The 17,512-nt window shown below is 33.7% G+C and overlaps 1 protein-coding gene across 1 annotated transcript in view; it reads right to left on the reverse strand.

Annotated features, from left to right (window-relative positions):
- Nucleotides 1-1,188: 1,188 nt before the first annotated feature.
- Nucleotides 1,189-17,512, reverse strand: part of HELRODRAFT_90476 (hypothetical protein) — a gene marked incomplete at both ends in the record, with an annotated part of 80,111 nt that continues 63,787 nt past the window's right edge. Inside the window, 4 exons of the mRNA XM_009032573.1 lie at nt 1,189-1,391; nt 3,288-3,372; nt 3,432-3,532; nt 5,805-5,906. Coding sequence (XP_009030821.1) covers nt 1,189-1,391; nt 3,288-3,372; nt 3,432-3,532; nt 5,805-5,906 — 491 coding nt within the window. The remainder of the gene's footprint in view (nt 1,392-3,287; nt 3,373-3,431; nt 3,533-5,804; nt 5,907-17,512) is intronic.

Below are 17,512 nucleotides of genomic sequence, written 5' to 3' on the forward strand. Positions count from 1 at the left end.
TGTTCTCCAACAACAAATCCAGCCTGAGCACATAGTGAAAGCTATGTTTTTATCAAAAATTGCTTGGGATGCGACCAATGCATTTGCGTCTGACAATTTGCGAATCACGGTGGTTTTTGAGTTTCGAACAAACGACAAACAGTATTCGAACCATTCCGCCGCGTAATTGCACAGCAAAACTTGTCACTACATACTGAGCTGACTCGACAACCAAGAGCAATAAAGAAAAATGCAGATTAAGTAACATTTATTTTAGAATTTGTTTAAACTTATATTAAATTCTAAAATTAGTTGATTTTTACAAAATCGTTTAAAAAAATGCTTTTTGAAATAAAATGAAATAGTTTAAGTATTGACGGATGTGGTAAAAGAAGTTTCTAATGATATAAATAACTTAGATGTGTCGTTTTTTTTTTGGAGAATGGTACACAACAAAAATCTTTGGTTAAATTTTAAAATTGCGCTATATGATTAATTTCAATTATTATTTTGATTATTTGTAATCTTTGCTATGTTTGTAATCTTTAGATTTTAAAAATCTCTTGTATATAAGGAGCAGTGAATAGCGAAGTTAGTAGTGAGGTTAAAAGAGAGATCGTAAATTTGATTTATGTAGTTACTTGGATTAGTTAATGGTTTCTATTACTGTTGGCATTCGAATAATGGTTCAACAAAGTTGGCGTTTGAAGCAGTTGTGTTCATCTACTTAAAATCTTGAACCTTTAGAATAACGATAACTTGATCGTTGGAAGCTACAGCATGGTGTTAAAAATTTAGAGATATTTGAAGTTATAACATTGGTGTCGGTAGTAACAAGCGTTAAAAGTTCACATTATTATAAGTATATGAGATATACACGATTATACTCCCCTACACACGTTCACACACACACTCATACTTTCTTACCCGTATTGAAAAATTTGAGCATATAAATAATTGCTCGTACACATCCATCTTTTCTCACCAACATTCATACATTTATGCACATACTTTTACAAGTTGTCTACTCAGAAAAAAAACAGTGTGATGGCCAGATTTTCATGGATAGAAAAACAAAGTAAAATATTTAATTTATTTTAAATTTTATTTTTGAATGTAGGAAAACAAACAAGTTAATAAAATTTCAAATCTGTTATAAAAAATATAAACATTGATTTGGGAAAAAAATCATGAAAAACGAGGATTAAACTAATGGTCTTTACATTTAGCCGGATATTCAGTCTGCATTTCGATTATTGCTGCCTTTATGCCCGCTAATATCTCATTACCTGTCGGCAAAATTTCTGATGGAGGAAGAATAAAACTTGATTTGTTTCTCAACTCAATTGTATATACATATGGGATTTTTGGCACACCTGAGGCCCAGTCACGTGATGTTCCAGATGAACTGTCTGTTAAATATTTAACTATTTTTAACAAACAAAACAAATTAAATAAAATGTCTGTGCTATGGTTCTTAATTTAGAATCATTTTAGACATTTGTATAATTTTATATCATATAATTTTTGATCAATGCATAAATAAATGCAATAAATAAATGCTAGAAAGTTCCAGCATCTAAATATTAATTCATATGTTATTACTAAGTAGAGTTTTTGGTTGAAGCTTTTTATTTTTGTTTGCTGTTTCAGTGTTGAATGCAACCCTTGAAATTTGTCGATTATCTTGAAAAAAATATAATGCGGAATAACCGTCAAAAATTAAAAAATTATTTCACCATATTATATATATATATGTATATATATATATGTATATATATATAATATACGCCCATACATTACTTATAGAAAATTCCTTATTTTCGATACGTGTACCATGTAAAAGTGTCTGGAAATAATTTTATAAATTTTGATTACATATTAGAGCCCCAAGCAGAGAAGAACAGCAACCGCTCGCATCAGCAGAGTTAACGTCCGCAACAGCCCGCATCCGCACTGCTCATTATCCGCATCCGCACCACACCCACTAAAAGGTAACCAAAATCGGCCGCCTTAATCTCATGTTTAAAATTAGAAGATAGCAATACATTGGTGAGCAATTTATTTACAATACATTTATAACCAAAAAAATTATAAAAGAAGAATTTAATAAATTTCTAATTTAATAATTGAAATAACATCGGCCAGAACAACGAGCACAAAATGAACGACGCTTTCTTTATTCAAATCCGCTGAAATAATTTGTAGAAGCAGCCTAATCAACGTGGACCCCAGAGAAACTCAGCTATGGTCATTAAAAACACATACAGACACACACCCGTTTATATGTTTTTTTTTTGTTGTTCATATTTAACGGCATTTATGCTCCCAAAGTGGTGCAATTGTTTGCCAAATTAAGAAAAATTATTATTTTTTTTTTCTCCATGTGGAAAAATAGAAGTTCAGATAATATGAAATATGTTTATTGCACTGAACTTAGTGAAAGAGAAATACTATGGGAAAAATATTTAAATCATATCGTAGTAGTTACAATCCTTCAGAAATTGTATTACATTGATAATATTAGTATTATTCTTAAAATTCTCTGAAAGCGTTTATATATGCAAACAAACGAAAAAACAAAATTATTTTATTCTGAAAATTTAATTTTGCGGGCGGTTTATTGAATAACGCACTTAAATCCGCATCCGCGGCAAACCGCACAGGCAAAATCCGCAAACCGCAAAATTCGCGGAGCTTTGAGGATTTTTTAACCACGGTTTGAAACCGCATTGCGGTTATCTGCTTGGGGCTCTACTACATGTTTTCAATCGCTTGGATCTGAATTTTTTGTAATATACGCTTTTCTTTTCTTATATACTGTATTAATATATGATTTTTGTGTTTTCATACATTTAAATTAACATTAAAATAAGTTTATATTTTATAAATATGCTATATTATTTTTTCTTAAATAACACTAAAGTTTATTATTTTGTACAACGTATATAAAGTTAAAATTTAAACGCTTGTTAATCTCTATGCTATTCACAATAATAGAACTAAAAATTAGGGCATTCTTGTGTTAATAGTATTATCGACTGCACAACGTTATATATTTATAATTTCTTGTACAATGTGTGTTCTATATATATATATATATATATATATATATATATATATATATATATATATATGATACACTCATACACTAAATGCAATATCGTAAATATTAATTTAAAACCGATTCTTCAAGAAACACTTTTTTAATTTTTATGATGAAGCAATAAAAAATGTAATTTTACAAAATTAGAAATTGCTAAATTATTTAAGCTAATGAAAAAAAAATATATATATACATAACTGACACAATATGTTGGATGCAGAGCCGAATTTATATCTTTTACCATTTGTTGAATGAATTGCATTAACGCCAGCCATTCCCACTTTCTTCTAAATATCATAAAATGTTACGACAAAACTACTTTTGAAAATTTATTTAACTATCTTACCAAACTAAAATAGTTTTTTGGTAATTCTTTGGTGTATCCCCAAGAAGACATCCAAATTTGACCATAAGAATGCAAAGTTATAAAAAGATCCCATATTGGTCCTTCAAAAATTTTATATTATATTTTAATATATTGATTGGTTTTTAATAAAACAAAATAGCCAATAATGGCTAATAAAAATTTTAATTTAATTTTTTAGAATTCATAGTTATTTTTTTAATTTTTATCTACATATTTATTTATAAAATTAAATAGTTTTGTGTTTATTGCTCTAAAACATAAGAACAACTAGTTTTGAACAAGAATGGTGACCTCGGTGTTGTCTATTTTGTTTTATATCTTCCGGACCAAAAGATTAGTTTATTTAAACAAACGACTAAGTCTGGAAGATACAAAATACAGTTTGAAATTATTGTGGTCGCTATGCCTATGTTTTGAGAAGAATCGTTAAAAGAATCGGTTCAAGTGCCCCTTCTTTTTTAATCGTTATAATATAGTTCTGTCAAATGCCGAGCTGCTGACATGCTTTTTTATTCTATACTTATATTTAAACCTTCGTGAAACAAAAGCTATACAGTGTACACTATCCACACCACGCAATGCACATACAAATTACGTATGGACGCGCGAGTACCGCATCATACGCGTCTTTTAGTTTCACCTGACAGCATTCGAATCATGCTGACGCGTAATCGCTGCGTGAGAATGGCACTTAAATCGGCCGTGAGGTTGACCTGTTAAATGATTTGTCAGAGCCTCTAATCTTGTTGACTTGGTCCCACATGGCTTTGCTTCCACACTTACTGTTAGCGAAGGCTTTTGAGTTGAAGTTGATGATGAGTGTGTTGATGTATTTGGTGATCTCTGCGGCTTTGAGGATGGATCCTGATCTCATGAATTCATTTTTTTGGCAAAGTAGATATTTGATGAATGGGCTGATGAATGGAGGGTTTGATGAACTGATCGTAATGTTTGATGTGGGGTAGTACGTGTTGTAAGTTGAGTTGATGATTTTATAAAGTTTATCAAAACAGTGTTGCAAAAAATTGTCAATTGTCAGTTATGAACGTATTATCGTTTATATTGTTTTCATTATTATCATTTGCACCATTGTTAATATTATTATTAATGTTACAAGTATTTTTACTATTAGTAGGACTATTATTATCATTGTTAATTTTAATATTATCAAAATTAATTGTATTATTATTAAAAATTGCTGGCAGAATATTGGTGGTGGTGGTGATGTTGAAGTCGAAGATATTATTGAAGTCGATGTTGTTGAGATGTTGAAGGCAGACACTACTCTGTGAAGGATGACGACGGCAAAATGAGATGACTTTTTTAGTGGTGTTTTTTCTCGATGTTGAGTTAGTTGGTGGAGGTGGAGGAGCAGCAACCACCCCAAGTGATGCGTTGAAACGTGTGACCTATAAGTGTGAGTGATGTCCAGGTTTACATTAATCCCATATATTCTGTCAAGGTTGTGACCTTGGTTGGTGGGACCCAAAAATATAAGGTGTAGACCTGTTTAAAGGATGGAATGATGGTTGAGTTTACAGAGTTTGTTGATAGGTTACTGGGTTTTTCAACATAGTAATCTTTGTAATGATTGTTTTAATTTTTTGAAAAAAAAAATATCAGAAATGTTTCCTTTTATACTGACAAATTAATCATAAAAACCCGATCTTTAACACTTTGTTGTAGTTGAAATGTGGTGATATTCAACAAGAAACACAAGGATTTCACGAATGTAAGTTGTTGTTGACCGAGATCTCTTCTCTCTGCAATCCTTCCAGTAGCTGTTAGATTTTCCATTCCTTCCTTCTGCGTGATGTTACCAAAAAACTCTAACTGTCACCGTCAGATTATTTGTAATGTAATTATATCGAAATTAAACTAATTGAAAAATGTCGACACAGAAAAATCTTTTTTGATGTGTTTTGTGCAAATCATAATCACCACTGATATGGAAATGAAGTTGAAAAATAATTAGTTTTATTGATATATATTTGTGTAAGAAGCATAAAAGAAATCGGCGTTTGAGTGCATGTACAGTACATATTCGTGTGCTTCATATTTTAAAATTGTTATTAAATTGCTATTTTAATATTTCACATTTAGTTGCGCCAAAAGTTGAACTAATACGCGTCCCCCGCACACTGACGCGGGGCACGGGAGTCGAAATTCGGGACTGTTGCACTTTGTTCGGGACGTTTGGCAACTATGCTAGTTGTTAACTAGTTAGAAATCGAGTAGTTATTTACTATTTTCTAACTATTACTAGTGCACTAACTACACAACACTGCTCCATTGCAACAGTTTTAAATTTTTGAATTCTAATTAAAAAAAATTTCAATTCATCAATTAAACCTTTACTGAGGATAAACTTAGTTACGGCTCTAGTTTCTGGTTCGGAGTTGGCTTTCGGACCAGCATATGATTCTGAGCATGGATCGGCACTTGCGCCAACAGCTAACATTTCAGTTTTTCAAAAAATCAAATCAATTAACAATTATTTATGCATTTCACATTGCAAATATTATTAAATTTTATTTTATGATAAAAATATTTATGCAAAATAAATGGTTTAAAAATAAACATGTATCAGAGGTAATTTAAGGCTGCAGCCCACCACAATAAAAAAAATTATGTTATAATTAAGTTAGGGTTATGTGTAAAATATGTCAAACCGTTATAGCGTCCATTTTCACAACAGCAAAATTTAAAAAAAATGCTGAGGATAACTGGAAATTTTAAATAAAATGTCTGAAATGGACCAAAAATATTAATTTTTGTAAATCTCCACAGAAATTTCTAGTTACACCAGTGACGTAAAGATGCTTTTAGGCATACGTACATGATCATTTTCTATAATAGGAATCATATGAACTACAAAACGGAACAAATCATTTATAAAAATCTCAAACCTACTAACCCTTCCGACAAAATAAAACTACGAATTTATTATTGGAATGCCAAAATATAAAACCTTGTCGTGAACAACAACTGCACTCCTCAACATGGTTCGGCTTTAAAACGTAGCCATCTGATATGTGAATTTACGGCTGTGCATGTCAGAATGTTTCATATATCGTATTAACTACATCAGCTAACCAGGCGACTGACCATGCACAAAAGGTGAGGTTCTATAAAAACACACCTAGAACACATACATAATAAACTAAATCAAAAATCCTGGACAACAACACCAAAATAATATACTGCAATCCCAGCTATTCTAATCTGAAATTAGCCGAAACCATTCTCATCGACATAAAACAACCCCTGATAAACAAACGACAAAAAATTTTAACAATACTCCAGGCAAAAAGAACGAACAGTAATAAATCATACAAATAACACCAACAGTACCGTTGAAAACACTGAATAAAGTAACATCGACCAAAGTGCTACCAAAGAGCAAGTAAATGGTACCAATAAAATTAGCACAATAAAACATAACACCAAAGCAATAAAGCATGGCATTGGAGCAATAAAACATAACATCAAAGCAAATATATTTCCTATATAAACTGCAACAAGTGCTGAAGATGATTGAAAAATCGAAAAAGGTCCTATACACACGAAAATGAATTGGAAAACTGTAAATTATTTTAACTTTAAGAAAACAAATAATGACGAAAAGAAAATGGTTTGAAATATTAAGAAATGTAATAAAAAAATATCCAACGCGAGAAATTCGGTAGATTAATAAATTACTACATGCGTCATGCGTGTATATATATATATATATATATATATATATATATATTTCAAAAATTCAACACTACTTTCAACATTGTTCAACTGTTTAAAAAGTTTTTTTAACCTTTTTTTTAAAAAGTTGAACAATGTTGAAAGTAGTGTTGAATTTTTGAAATGTTGCGTTAACAACAGTCTGTTACCAAAAATATATATATATATATACACACACACACACAATATTTTATACTAGTGATTACACCACATTCATCACACACGTATTGTTTATTTCCTATTCTTCCAACTTTCCAGTTTATTTTCATTTATCTTACCTTTTATTAATTAGTAACTTTTATTTAATTTCATGTTTTAGTATTAAATTTATCTTTTAGGTTACATCCTTCGCAAGGTACCGTTTAATTCTCATTTATTTTAATTAAATTTCTTATATTTCATTGGTTTTAGGCTCTGATGATGGCTACCTAGCCGAAACAACGTTGTCAGCTTCTAATATGTCACAATTTCACAATAAATATGAATGTCAAAAACTACGCTGTGTTGAGTCCATAATAAAAAAGTTGATAAATGCAAAATGGGCAAATAAATTTAACAAAATATTTATTAATGAAAACCTCGTTCCTAAATATATATATATATATATATATATATATATATATATATATTGGTAATAGACCATAATTTTTACAATATTCTATAAATTCTACCGAATGTTTGGCGTTAATATGTTTGTTTTCAAACCAAACAGCACAGAACAGCAACTACACGCATCTTAAAATTGCAGAAGCAGTCCTAATTGACATCAATAAACCAAAAATACACCAAATGGTGTGTTAATTGACATCAATAAACCAAAAATAAATATACAACAAAAAATGACAACCTCACTTCCAACCCGGCGCTTAACCAACAACGAAAACAAAGAAGTAATAAAAACTAGCATTGTAAATAGTGACAAAGAAGAATATGATGCTATCGATGAAGAAAAGGAGACCAAAGAAAATGACCAGCCAATAAAGAAACCTGACACCTAATTTCCATCTAAGTTCACTTTGACAAAGTCAATCTCAATCTAAATTCATTTTGACAAAGTCAATATTTCCCTATATAAACAGCACAAAGCACTGATGATGATTCATTCGGAATCGAAATATGGCCTTATTTGCAGCATGAATTTGGAAAAAAGTTTATTTTGAATTTTAATAAACTAAACGTTCACCAAAAAACTTTAGTGAGAAAAATTGAAAAAACGAACTAATCAAATCAAATCAAATTTTATTCAATCAATCCAAATTAATAATAATTAGGTAATGATTAGGAGACCAAAGCTAAAAGAAAACAAAATTCTTGTGTCGCAGGCCACCGTTCACAAATTGTTCATTCTAACCCAATTTTTAAGTAAATTTATAATTCATGACAAAATTAACATAATGCACAACTACAAACATATTAACGCCAAACATTCGGTAGAATTTATAGAATATTGTAAATATATATATATATATATATATATATATATATATATATATATATATATATATATATGTATATATTATATGTATATATATAAATACTGGTAGAAGACCGAATTCTTGACAACATATAATCAATTCCATCGATTTATTAGTGTTTATCAACTTATAATTGAATTTTTCAATTTGTCTAAGTAAATTTTTATCAACAAAATTAAGACTTTTTAAAATTGAAACTTTATTTTTATTAACAAACATAAAAATATAATATATATATATAACAAACATAAAAATTTAATATATATATATTATATTCTACTATATATATATATATATACTTCAAAAATTCAACACAACTTTCAACATTGTTCAACTTTTTTATATTTCTTTTTGAAATGTTGCGTTAACAACAGTCTGTTACCAAATATATATATATATATATATATATATATATATGTATATATATGTATATATATTATATCGTTATATATTATATATATTTCGTATGGAACGGCCTTCCGTCAGCCCTCACAATACCTGGAATGAACATTGCTGAATTTAAAAGACAATTAAAGACATACCTTTTTTCATTATAGTTCATTTCTTTTAATTCTTGCTATTTTGATATGAATATTAGTTATAATTTGATAGCGTTTTTGAAAACTGCTATTACGAACGCTATATTAAGTTTTTTCTTAATAAAAATAATAATAATATTAATATAAATAATTACATATATTGAATTAAGACTGTCAGAAATGCAGAAATTATTGATGAAAATCACCGCATGTTCGGCGTTAGTTAACTTCCAATTTAACTTTTCAATTTTTCTGCGAGGTTTTTTTTAGCGCGCATGTGGAATGAATGGCGCAAGTGTGTATGTTGGCGCGCATATTGTATGAAGTGGTCAGGTGGGCAGTCTGGTCGAATGTCGTATGAATTGGTTTTGTATGCAGGTTGGTTGAATGTTGGTATGGCGCATATATGGTGAGTATGGTTGAGAATGAATGTTTCTCAGTTTGTTTAGAATTTGTTTAGTATATAAACCTTTTGGAAAAAGAAAAGTTAGTGTTTTAGGTTGGTGTTTTGGAATAGCGTTGTGAATTGGTCTTTGGTTTTATCGTGGTTGTATTGGTCGGACGGTTTCTCTGTCGTGTTTCTTGTTTTGGGATTTCATTTGTTACGGCTGGTAAAAATATTTTTCGTTTATTTAGAACATTTATTTAGTTGACTTTAGGAACATTTGCTTTAAAGAATATTATTTTGTTTGCTTTAAAGAATATTATTTTGTTTGCTTTAAAGAATATTATTTTGTTTCTTTTATTTTTGGTTCATTAATAGAATTATTTCGGTTAGGCTTGGTTTGTCACTTTTAAAAACTAAAACATGTTTGAAGACTTGCTAGCGGTTAATAGGGCCGGATTAACCGACCAGCAAGCAGGACGCGATAATACTTCCGTCCGGCCCGTATTTTCCGACCCGGAAATAAAAAGTTGTGAAAAGGCGAGTCCCGGCCAGAAGCAAGACTGCCTAGGCTGGCGGCGGCGGCTGTTAATATTTGAGCAAAGGAAAAATTTCGCCGCGCGGCAAAAGTTCACAATTGGCGCCCAACGTGGGGCCTCTTCTTCAAAAGTTTTAGGTGACAGGTACAGCAGGAGTCAAGGTGATTACCCTCGTCAATTTTTAGGTGACGAGTATATCACAGATAAAATTAAAATTGTTTCTCTCAAACTTTTAGGTGACAGGTATGGCAGTGACCGCAGAGAAATTCCTAATTCCAAATTTTTAGGTGACAGGCACGACAGGAGCCGTAACGAAACCTTCCCAAATTTTTTAGGTGACAGGGCTGGTTCTACCGAAAATATTTTAGATTTTAAGTATCAGGTAGGTCAAGAGTCAGTACCGGAGGCAGTTGTTTGTAAAACTTCTCCAGGATTTTCAGGTAATGGGTTTGACGACGCACAGATAATTTTCAGTTTTAAGTTTGTGGAATTCGCGCCAGAACAAGTTTTACCAGTTTATAAGCCTACGCCAGCACAAAAGCTCTCTGTTATTCGTAAACGTAATAATGTTTCAAATTCTAGGAATAGGTGCAGAATGGTTCAAGAGGATGAAGAAGTCGAACACAGTCCTTCGTTTGACAACCACGGGAAATCACTGCATTGTCAGCCGAGTGTAAATACCAAACATCACTGGTTGGTCCGACATCACGAGCTGTTAAAACCAGACAAGTTTGATTATCAAGAATTAGTAACAAAGTTAGAAAACCGTTATGGAGCGAGTGGTCACGAAGAGTCGTATAGATATGAGTTGCAGACTCTTCGACGCAAACCAGGTGAGTCGCTTCGTGATTTATCACAAACGGTAAAAAAGTTAATGTCGTTAGCTTACCCAGGCGAACAGTCAAGTTGGCGGTACATTTAACAAGAGATTTTTATTTGCTGTTAATGACGCTGATTTAGAACTGAAAGTTAGAGAAAGGGAACCAAGAAATATTGAAGAGTCGTTACGAATTGCACAGCGCCTTGAAGTTTCAAAAAACTTAGTTAATTCATCCTACAGGTTTACCCCACAGGTTAGGAACATGCAGGATACAACAGAAAACAGGATGAAGGCAGTGGAGTGGCAATTAAACGCGCTTCGTCAATCGGTTGACGTCATTCAAGACCATAAGGTAGTCAGCTGTCCCTCGGAGCAGGGGTGAAAAAGTTTTTCTTGGCTGTGGAAAACCAGGACACTTCATCTCCCAATGTCCTCAGAAAAATATACCAAACAAGTTTTAGTTAAGCAATCAAAAGGGTCAGAATAACTGTTACAGGTGCGGAAAATCAGGCCATTTCAAAAGGCAATGTCCAGAGAAGGAAAAGTCAAATAAACAATCACAACGCGTGAACAAATCTAATGAAAGTGATGATCAAACTTTATATCTGCCGATTTTGATAAATGGCAGAAAAAGATTGGGTTTGTTGGATAGCGGAAGCAGCGTATCTATCATCCCGTCCTCAATGGTTGACGTCGCGAGGGTCACATCTACCAAAAGATCGCTGAAGGCCGCTAACAATACAGAGATTCCAATGAAGGGGGAAATGAGACTATGGATAAAGGTTGGTGGATTTTCTAAGCTTGCTTCGGTTTTGGTATCAGACCACGTGTCAGAAATTATCTTGGGTTTAGACTGGCTAGTAAATAATAAAGTCTCATGGAAGTTTGACGAAGCACAAATTACCGTTGGTAACAAAAATAAATAGAGTAGTGAAGTTGGTCACTAAAAGATTGTCAGAGAGGCAATTGTGCCGAATCTATTCCAGTGTGGAAGTGCAAATTCCGGCACGAGCTGAAATAGATGTACCAACAAAATTGGTGGTACGCCAGCCATCCAAATTAACATTGACAGATTGCATATGTTCTGAGGTAGGGCAAGTGACGTTGGGTGTATTTGTTGCAAGGACGTTGCTTCCGATAAAATACGAGGGTCAATGTGTCAGAATATTAAACGTAAATGACGAATCCAGGTTCATTAAACAGGGAACGCGGTTGGCCGATCTTTCATGGGCCATCATGGAAAATAAGTTGGATCAACAACCGCTGCAGAAAAATCTAGTTAACGTCAAAACCATAATTGACGAATTGACCAGGGATGCCCCCGAAGAAGGAAGGCGTGAATTATCTGAATTATTAAATAATTTTCAGGATATATTTAGTGATACAGGTACAGAAATTGCAAAAGGGGTTTATCATAGGATCAACACAGAGCAGGCCCAGCCAATAAAGCAACAACTCAGACATCATCTCCCGGCACACCAAAAAGTTATCGCAAAACAGGTAGACGAAATGTTGGAGCAAGATGTGATTGAGCCATCTCATGGACCTTGGTCCTCCAACATTGTCTTGGTAAAGAAAAAAGACGGCTCATACCGATGTTGTATTGATTACCGGAAATTAAATTTGTTAACAGTAAAGGACGCGTACCCACTTCCAAGAATAGACATGTGTCTAGACGCGATGTCAGTACGCGGTGGTTTTCTACTCGGGATCTTAAATTATCTTATCACCAAATAGAAATGCATCCAGATGATAGGGATAAAACTGCTTTCGTCTGTAACAAAGGCATTTTTAAGTTCAAACGAATGCCGTTTGGGTTATGTAACGCTGGCGCTACTTTTCAGCGCTTGATGGATATAGTGCTTTCGGACTTGTGCCCGAATACATGTTTAGCATACATCGATGATATAATTGTATATTCTAATAATTTGCAGGATCATTTTTTTTAGGTTAAAATAAGTTTTTAGCAGGTTAAAAAATACAGGACTGAAAGTCAAAATAGAGAAATGTAGATTCCTCAAGGAAGCTGTTACATTCTTGGGGCATATTATCTCTTCAAAAGGAATAGCAACAGATCCGTCGAAAACGGAAGCTGTTCGGGACTGGCCCATACCAACTTCTTTGACGGATGTTAGAGGATTATTAGGTTTAGCTGGATATTATCGACGTTTTGTTCGTGGATTTTTACAATTGGCCAAACCGTTGAACTTTCTCCTAAGGAACAAACAAAATTTCAGCTGGGGATTGGAGCAGCAAAAAGCTTTCGAAAATTTGAAGTCTGCGTTGACAACCGCACCGGTTTTAGCTATGCCACAAAACAATGGATCTTTTGTTCTGGACACTGATGCTTCTCAGCAAACTATTGGAGCAGTATTGTCGCAGTTGCAGGATGGCAAAGAAAAGGTAATTGCGTATGCTGGTCGAACCCTGAGTCGAGCTGAAGAAAATTATTGCACCACGCGAAAAGAGTTGCTAGCAGTCGTTTATTTTTTTAAATACTTCAAGCAATATTTGTTGGGTAGGCATTTTACCATCAGAACGGATCATGCACCGCTGACATGGTTGAGAAACACACCCGACCCTATTGGTCAACAGACAAGATGGTTAGAACAAATGGAGGAGTTTGATTTTAATATTATTCACAGGGCAGGTACGAAACATGGTAATGCAGATGCCATGTCTCGGAAACCGTGTAAAAAAGAGTCCTGCAAGCCAGAAACACCAGCGGTGAAACAGGTTAAAGAAGCAGACGAATTTATTGACCTGAGAGAGGGTCAATATGCGGATAAGACAATCTAGATTTTTGTTAAGTGGCTGCAGGAAAATGCTGCCAAACCGCCCTGGGACGACATATCAAGTGAGGATAGGACGTTCAAAACGCTTTGGAACCTATGGGACCGCCTAGTGATCAAAGACGGAGTCTTATGTAGACGGTTCAAAATAACAGAGACAGGAGATGTGGTTTGGCAGGCCTGGTTGCCTGCAAATATGATTAACTCTGTATTATTAACTGCCCATACAGGAATGACAGGTGGACATTTAAGAGTGAGTAAACTGAAAGAATCCATTCAACAAAGGTTTAACTGGCCAACATGGAAAACTGACGTTGAGATGTTTGTCAAGACGTGCGAAAAATGCTGTCGATATTACCGAGGTAAGCTCTGGACATCACCGGGCCACATCCAAAATCGAAGAAGGGGCATATCTTTATACCAACGATTTTGGATCATTTTTCGAAGTGGGCAGAAGCATTTCCGATACGAAAGCACACAGCAGCTACAGTGTCTAAGGTCTTAACCACAGAAATTTTTCCGAGGTTTGGAATGCCGATGCAAATACTCACAGATCAGGGTAGGGAGTTTGAAAGCGAACTATTTACTACGCTTTTACATACTTTGGGAATCGAAAAGTTGAGGACATCCCCGTACAATCCATCATCTAATGGGGCGATAGAGCGATTCCACAAAGCGCTAAATTCAATGCTGGCCAAAGTTGTAAATGAATCCCAGCGTACCGGGCAAGCGTACATTCGGCGACAGGGTTTACCCCAAATAGGTTATTTTTAGGGAAAGAAAACATGATGCCAGTGGATCTGGTGTATCGATTACCTAAAGAATCCAACCTAGGTGAGACTTACCATGAACTTGTGAAACAAGTGCTCAACCGGTCATTAGTAGGTCATCAATTGGCGCGGGAAAGGCTAAAGACAGGGGCACTTTATAGGAAGTCATTGTATGATGCTAAGGTCAAAGTCCTGACTCTACAACCGGGAGACAAGGTATGGTACCTGTACCCAAGATCATGGCAAGGCAAATCTCCAAAATGGGTCAGCCCATACGTGGGTCCATATATAGTGGATCATTTAATTACTCCAGTCAATGCGGCGATAAAAAAAAAACGACAGAGCTAAACCGTTTGTCGTCCACATAAATAAATTAAAATTGATTTGTTGATTAATTTTCGTTAATTTATTTTCATTTTTTTTAGGTAGGATGAAACAGTGCACCAAATGTGGGAGAAGGATGTTGACACGCAACCACAAGAGACATTTCGACAGGTGCTCTGGAGTGGGAAACAGCGCATCAGATAGTCAGCTAGTGTCACTGGGACGGGTGCCTGCAAATATGATTAACTCTGTATTATTAACTGCCCATACAGGAATGACCGTATTTAGAAAACAATACACCGGAGAAAGCGGTCAACGCTTTGAAATTATCTTTCCCGGGTATTCCGTCAAGTGAATTATGGAAAGGTTACGTAGTTGCAAGGGCATCAATGAGTGAACTGGTCGCAGCATTGACCCCGAGCTTCTCACTTGAAAATTGTGCCGAGGAACCGACACAACGAAAAAGACGGGCAAGCGAAGCTAGGCGGTGGGCGAACCAGTTTATAGCTTTTGAACTGCCCGATGAAGCCAAACCAAAAAACATCACTGGGGTCAGTGCCCATGTCGAGTCACGTAGAAGTAGCAGGCGAAAGCTTGGTCGACACACCATGCTCAACTGCCAGATCGTCGCTGGTGGACTGGATACTGGAAGGCCAGGTTTACGAGGGCGAGACGCCCTTCCCTGTAGACCAGGCTTCGACGATAAGCACTCCAGAGTGGGCAAAGGAAGACAGCGACATACTCCCAGCAACAGGCCCAGCTGTACCGAGTGTGTATGTTGGCGCGCATGTTGTATGAAGTGGTCAGGTGGGCAGTCTGGTCGAATGTCGTATGAATTGGTTTTGTATACAGGTTAGTTAAATGTTGGTATGGCGCATATATGGTGAGTATGGTTGAGAATGAATGTTTCTCAGTTTGTTTAGAATTTGTTTAGTATATAAACCTTTTGGACAATTGTAGAGAAAAAGGAAAGTTAGTGTTTTAGGTTGGTGTTTTGGAATAGCGTTGTGAATTGGTCTTTGGTTTTATCGTGGTTGTGTTGGTCGGACGGTTGCTCTGTCGTGTTTCTTGTTTAGGGATTTCATTTGTTACGGCTGGTAAAAATATTTTTCGTTTATTTAGAACATTTATTTAGTTGACTTTAGGAACATTTGCTTTAAAGAATATTATTTTGTTTGCTTTAAAGAATATTATTTTGTTTGCTTTAAAGAATGTTATTTTGTTTCTTTTATTTTTGGTTCATTAATAGAATTATTTCGGTTAGGCTTGGTTTGTCACTTTCAAAAACTAAAACATGTTTGAAGAGGACTTGCTAGCGGTTAATAGAGCCGGATTAACCGACCAGCAAGCAGGACGCGATAATACTTCCGCCCGGCCCGTATTTTCCGACCCGGAAATAAAAAGTTGTGAAGAGGCGAGTCCCGGCCAGAAGCAAGACTGCCTAGGCTGGCGGCGGCGGCTGTTGATATTCGAGCAAAGAAAAAATTTCGCCGAGCGGCAAAATTTTTTACAATATTCTATAAATTCTACCAAATGTTTGGCGTTAATATGTTTGTAGTTAACATTCGCCAAACATTCGGTAGAATTTATAGAATATTGTAAAAATTATGGTCTATTACCAACATATATATATATATATATATATATATATTTATTATTGATAATAATATATATATATATTATTGATGAAAATCACATGATGTTCGGCGTCTTTCGGCGTCGTTAGTTAGCTTCCAATTTAACTTTTCGATTTTTCTAACGGTTGATCGTAAATCATTTTCAAGTTTCTTTAGTTCAAAACAAAAATTTTATTTTGTTTTATACATGATAGAACAGAAAAGCTTTTTTCGTTATTCTTATACCATCTTCGGTGTTCAAATTGATATGTTGTGGCTGTGCCCAGATGAACAAATATTTTTATTTTGTGCCTATTTATTGGTTCCTTGTTTATTCAAAGTGAATATTTAGTTGTACAATCTTTCAACATCGTGAAATATAAAACTTTTATCTGTTTTCTTTATCGATAAATATAACACTTTTATGTTTTCATTATCGGTAAATATAACACTTTACGTGTTTTCAATATCGATGATTCCTCTGTTTCCAAATTTATTTATTGGTTTTGAACTAAAGAAACTTGAAAATGATTTACGACCTACCGTTAGAAAAATCGAAAATTTAAATTGGAAGCTAACTAACGACGCCGAACATCATATGATTTTCATCAATAATATATATATATATATATTATTATCAATAATATATATATATATATATATATATATATATATATATATATGTTGGTAATAGACCATAATTTTTACAATATTCTATAAATTCTACCGAATGTTTGGCGAATGTTAACTACAAACATATTAACGCCAAACATTTGATAGAATTTATAGAATATTGTAAATATATATATATATATATATATATATATATATATATACATATATATATATATATATATTTTTCTATTTATTGGAAGAAGCACAAAAAAGTAAACATAATACTTGTGATAGTGCCTTAACTAAAGTTGTCCTTTCAACCAAGTTCAACAAAAAATTCAACAAAGTTAATTGAAAATGAAGAAATTAAAAATGATGGTAATTCATGCACGCGAACATACGTCACAAAAAATTATACATTTGCATTTCAAAAGTAAATAATGTTCG

Source organism: Helobdella robusta (genome assembly GCF_000326865.2).
Source record: "Helobdella robusta unplaced genomic scaffold HELROscaffold_84, whole genome shotgun sequence".
Lineage (NCBI taxonomy): Eukaryota > Metazoa > Annelida > Clitellata > Rhynchobdellida > Glossiphoniidae > Helobdella > Helobdella robusta.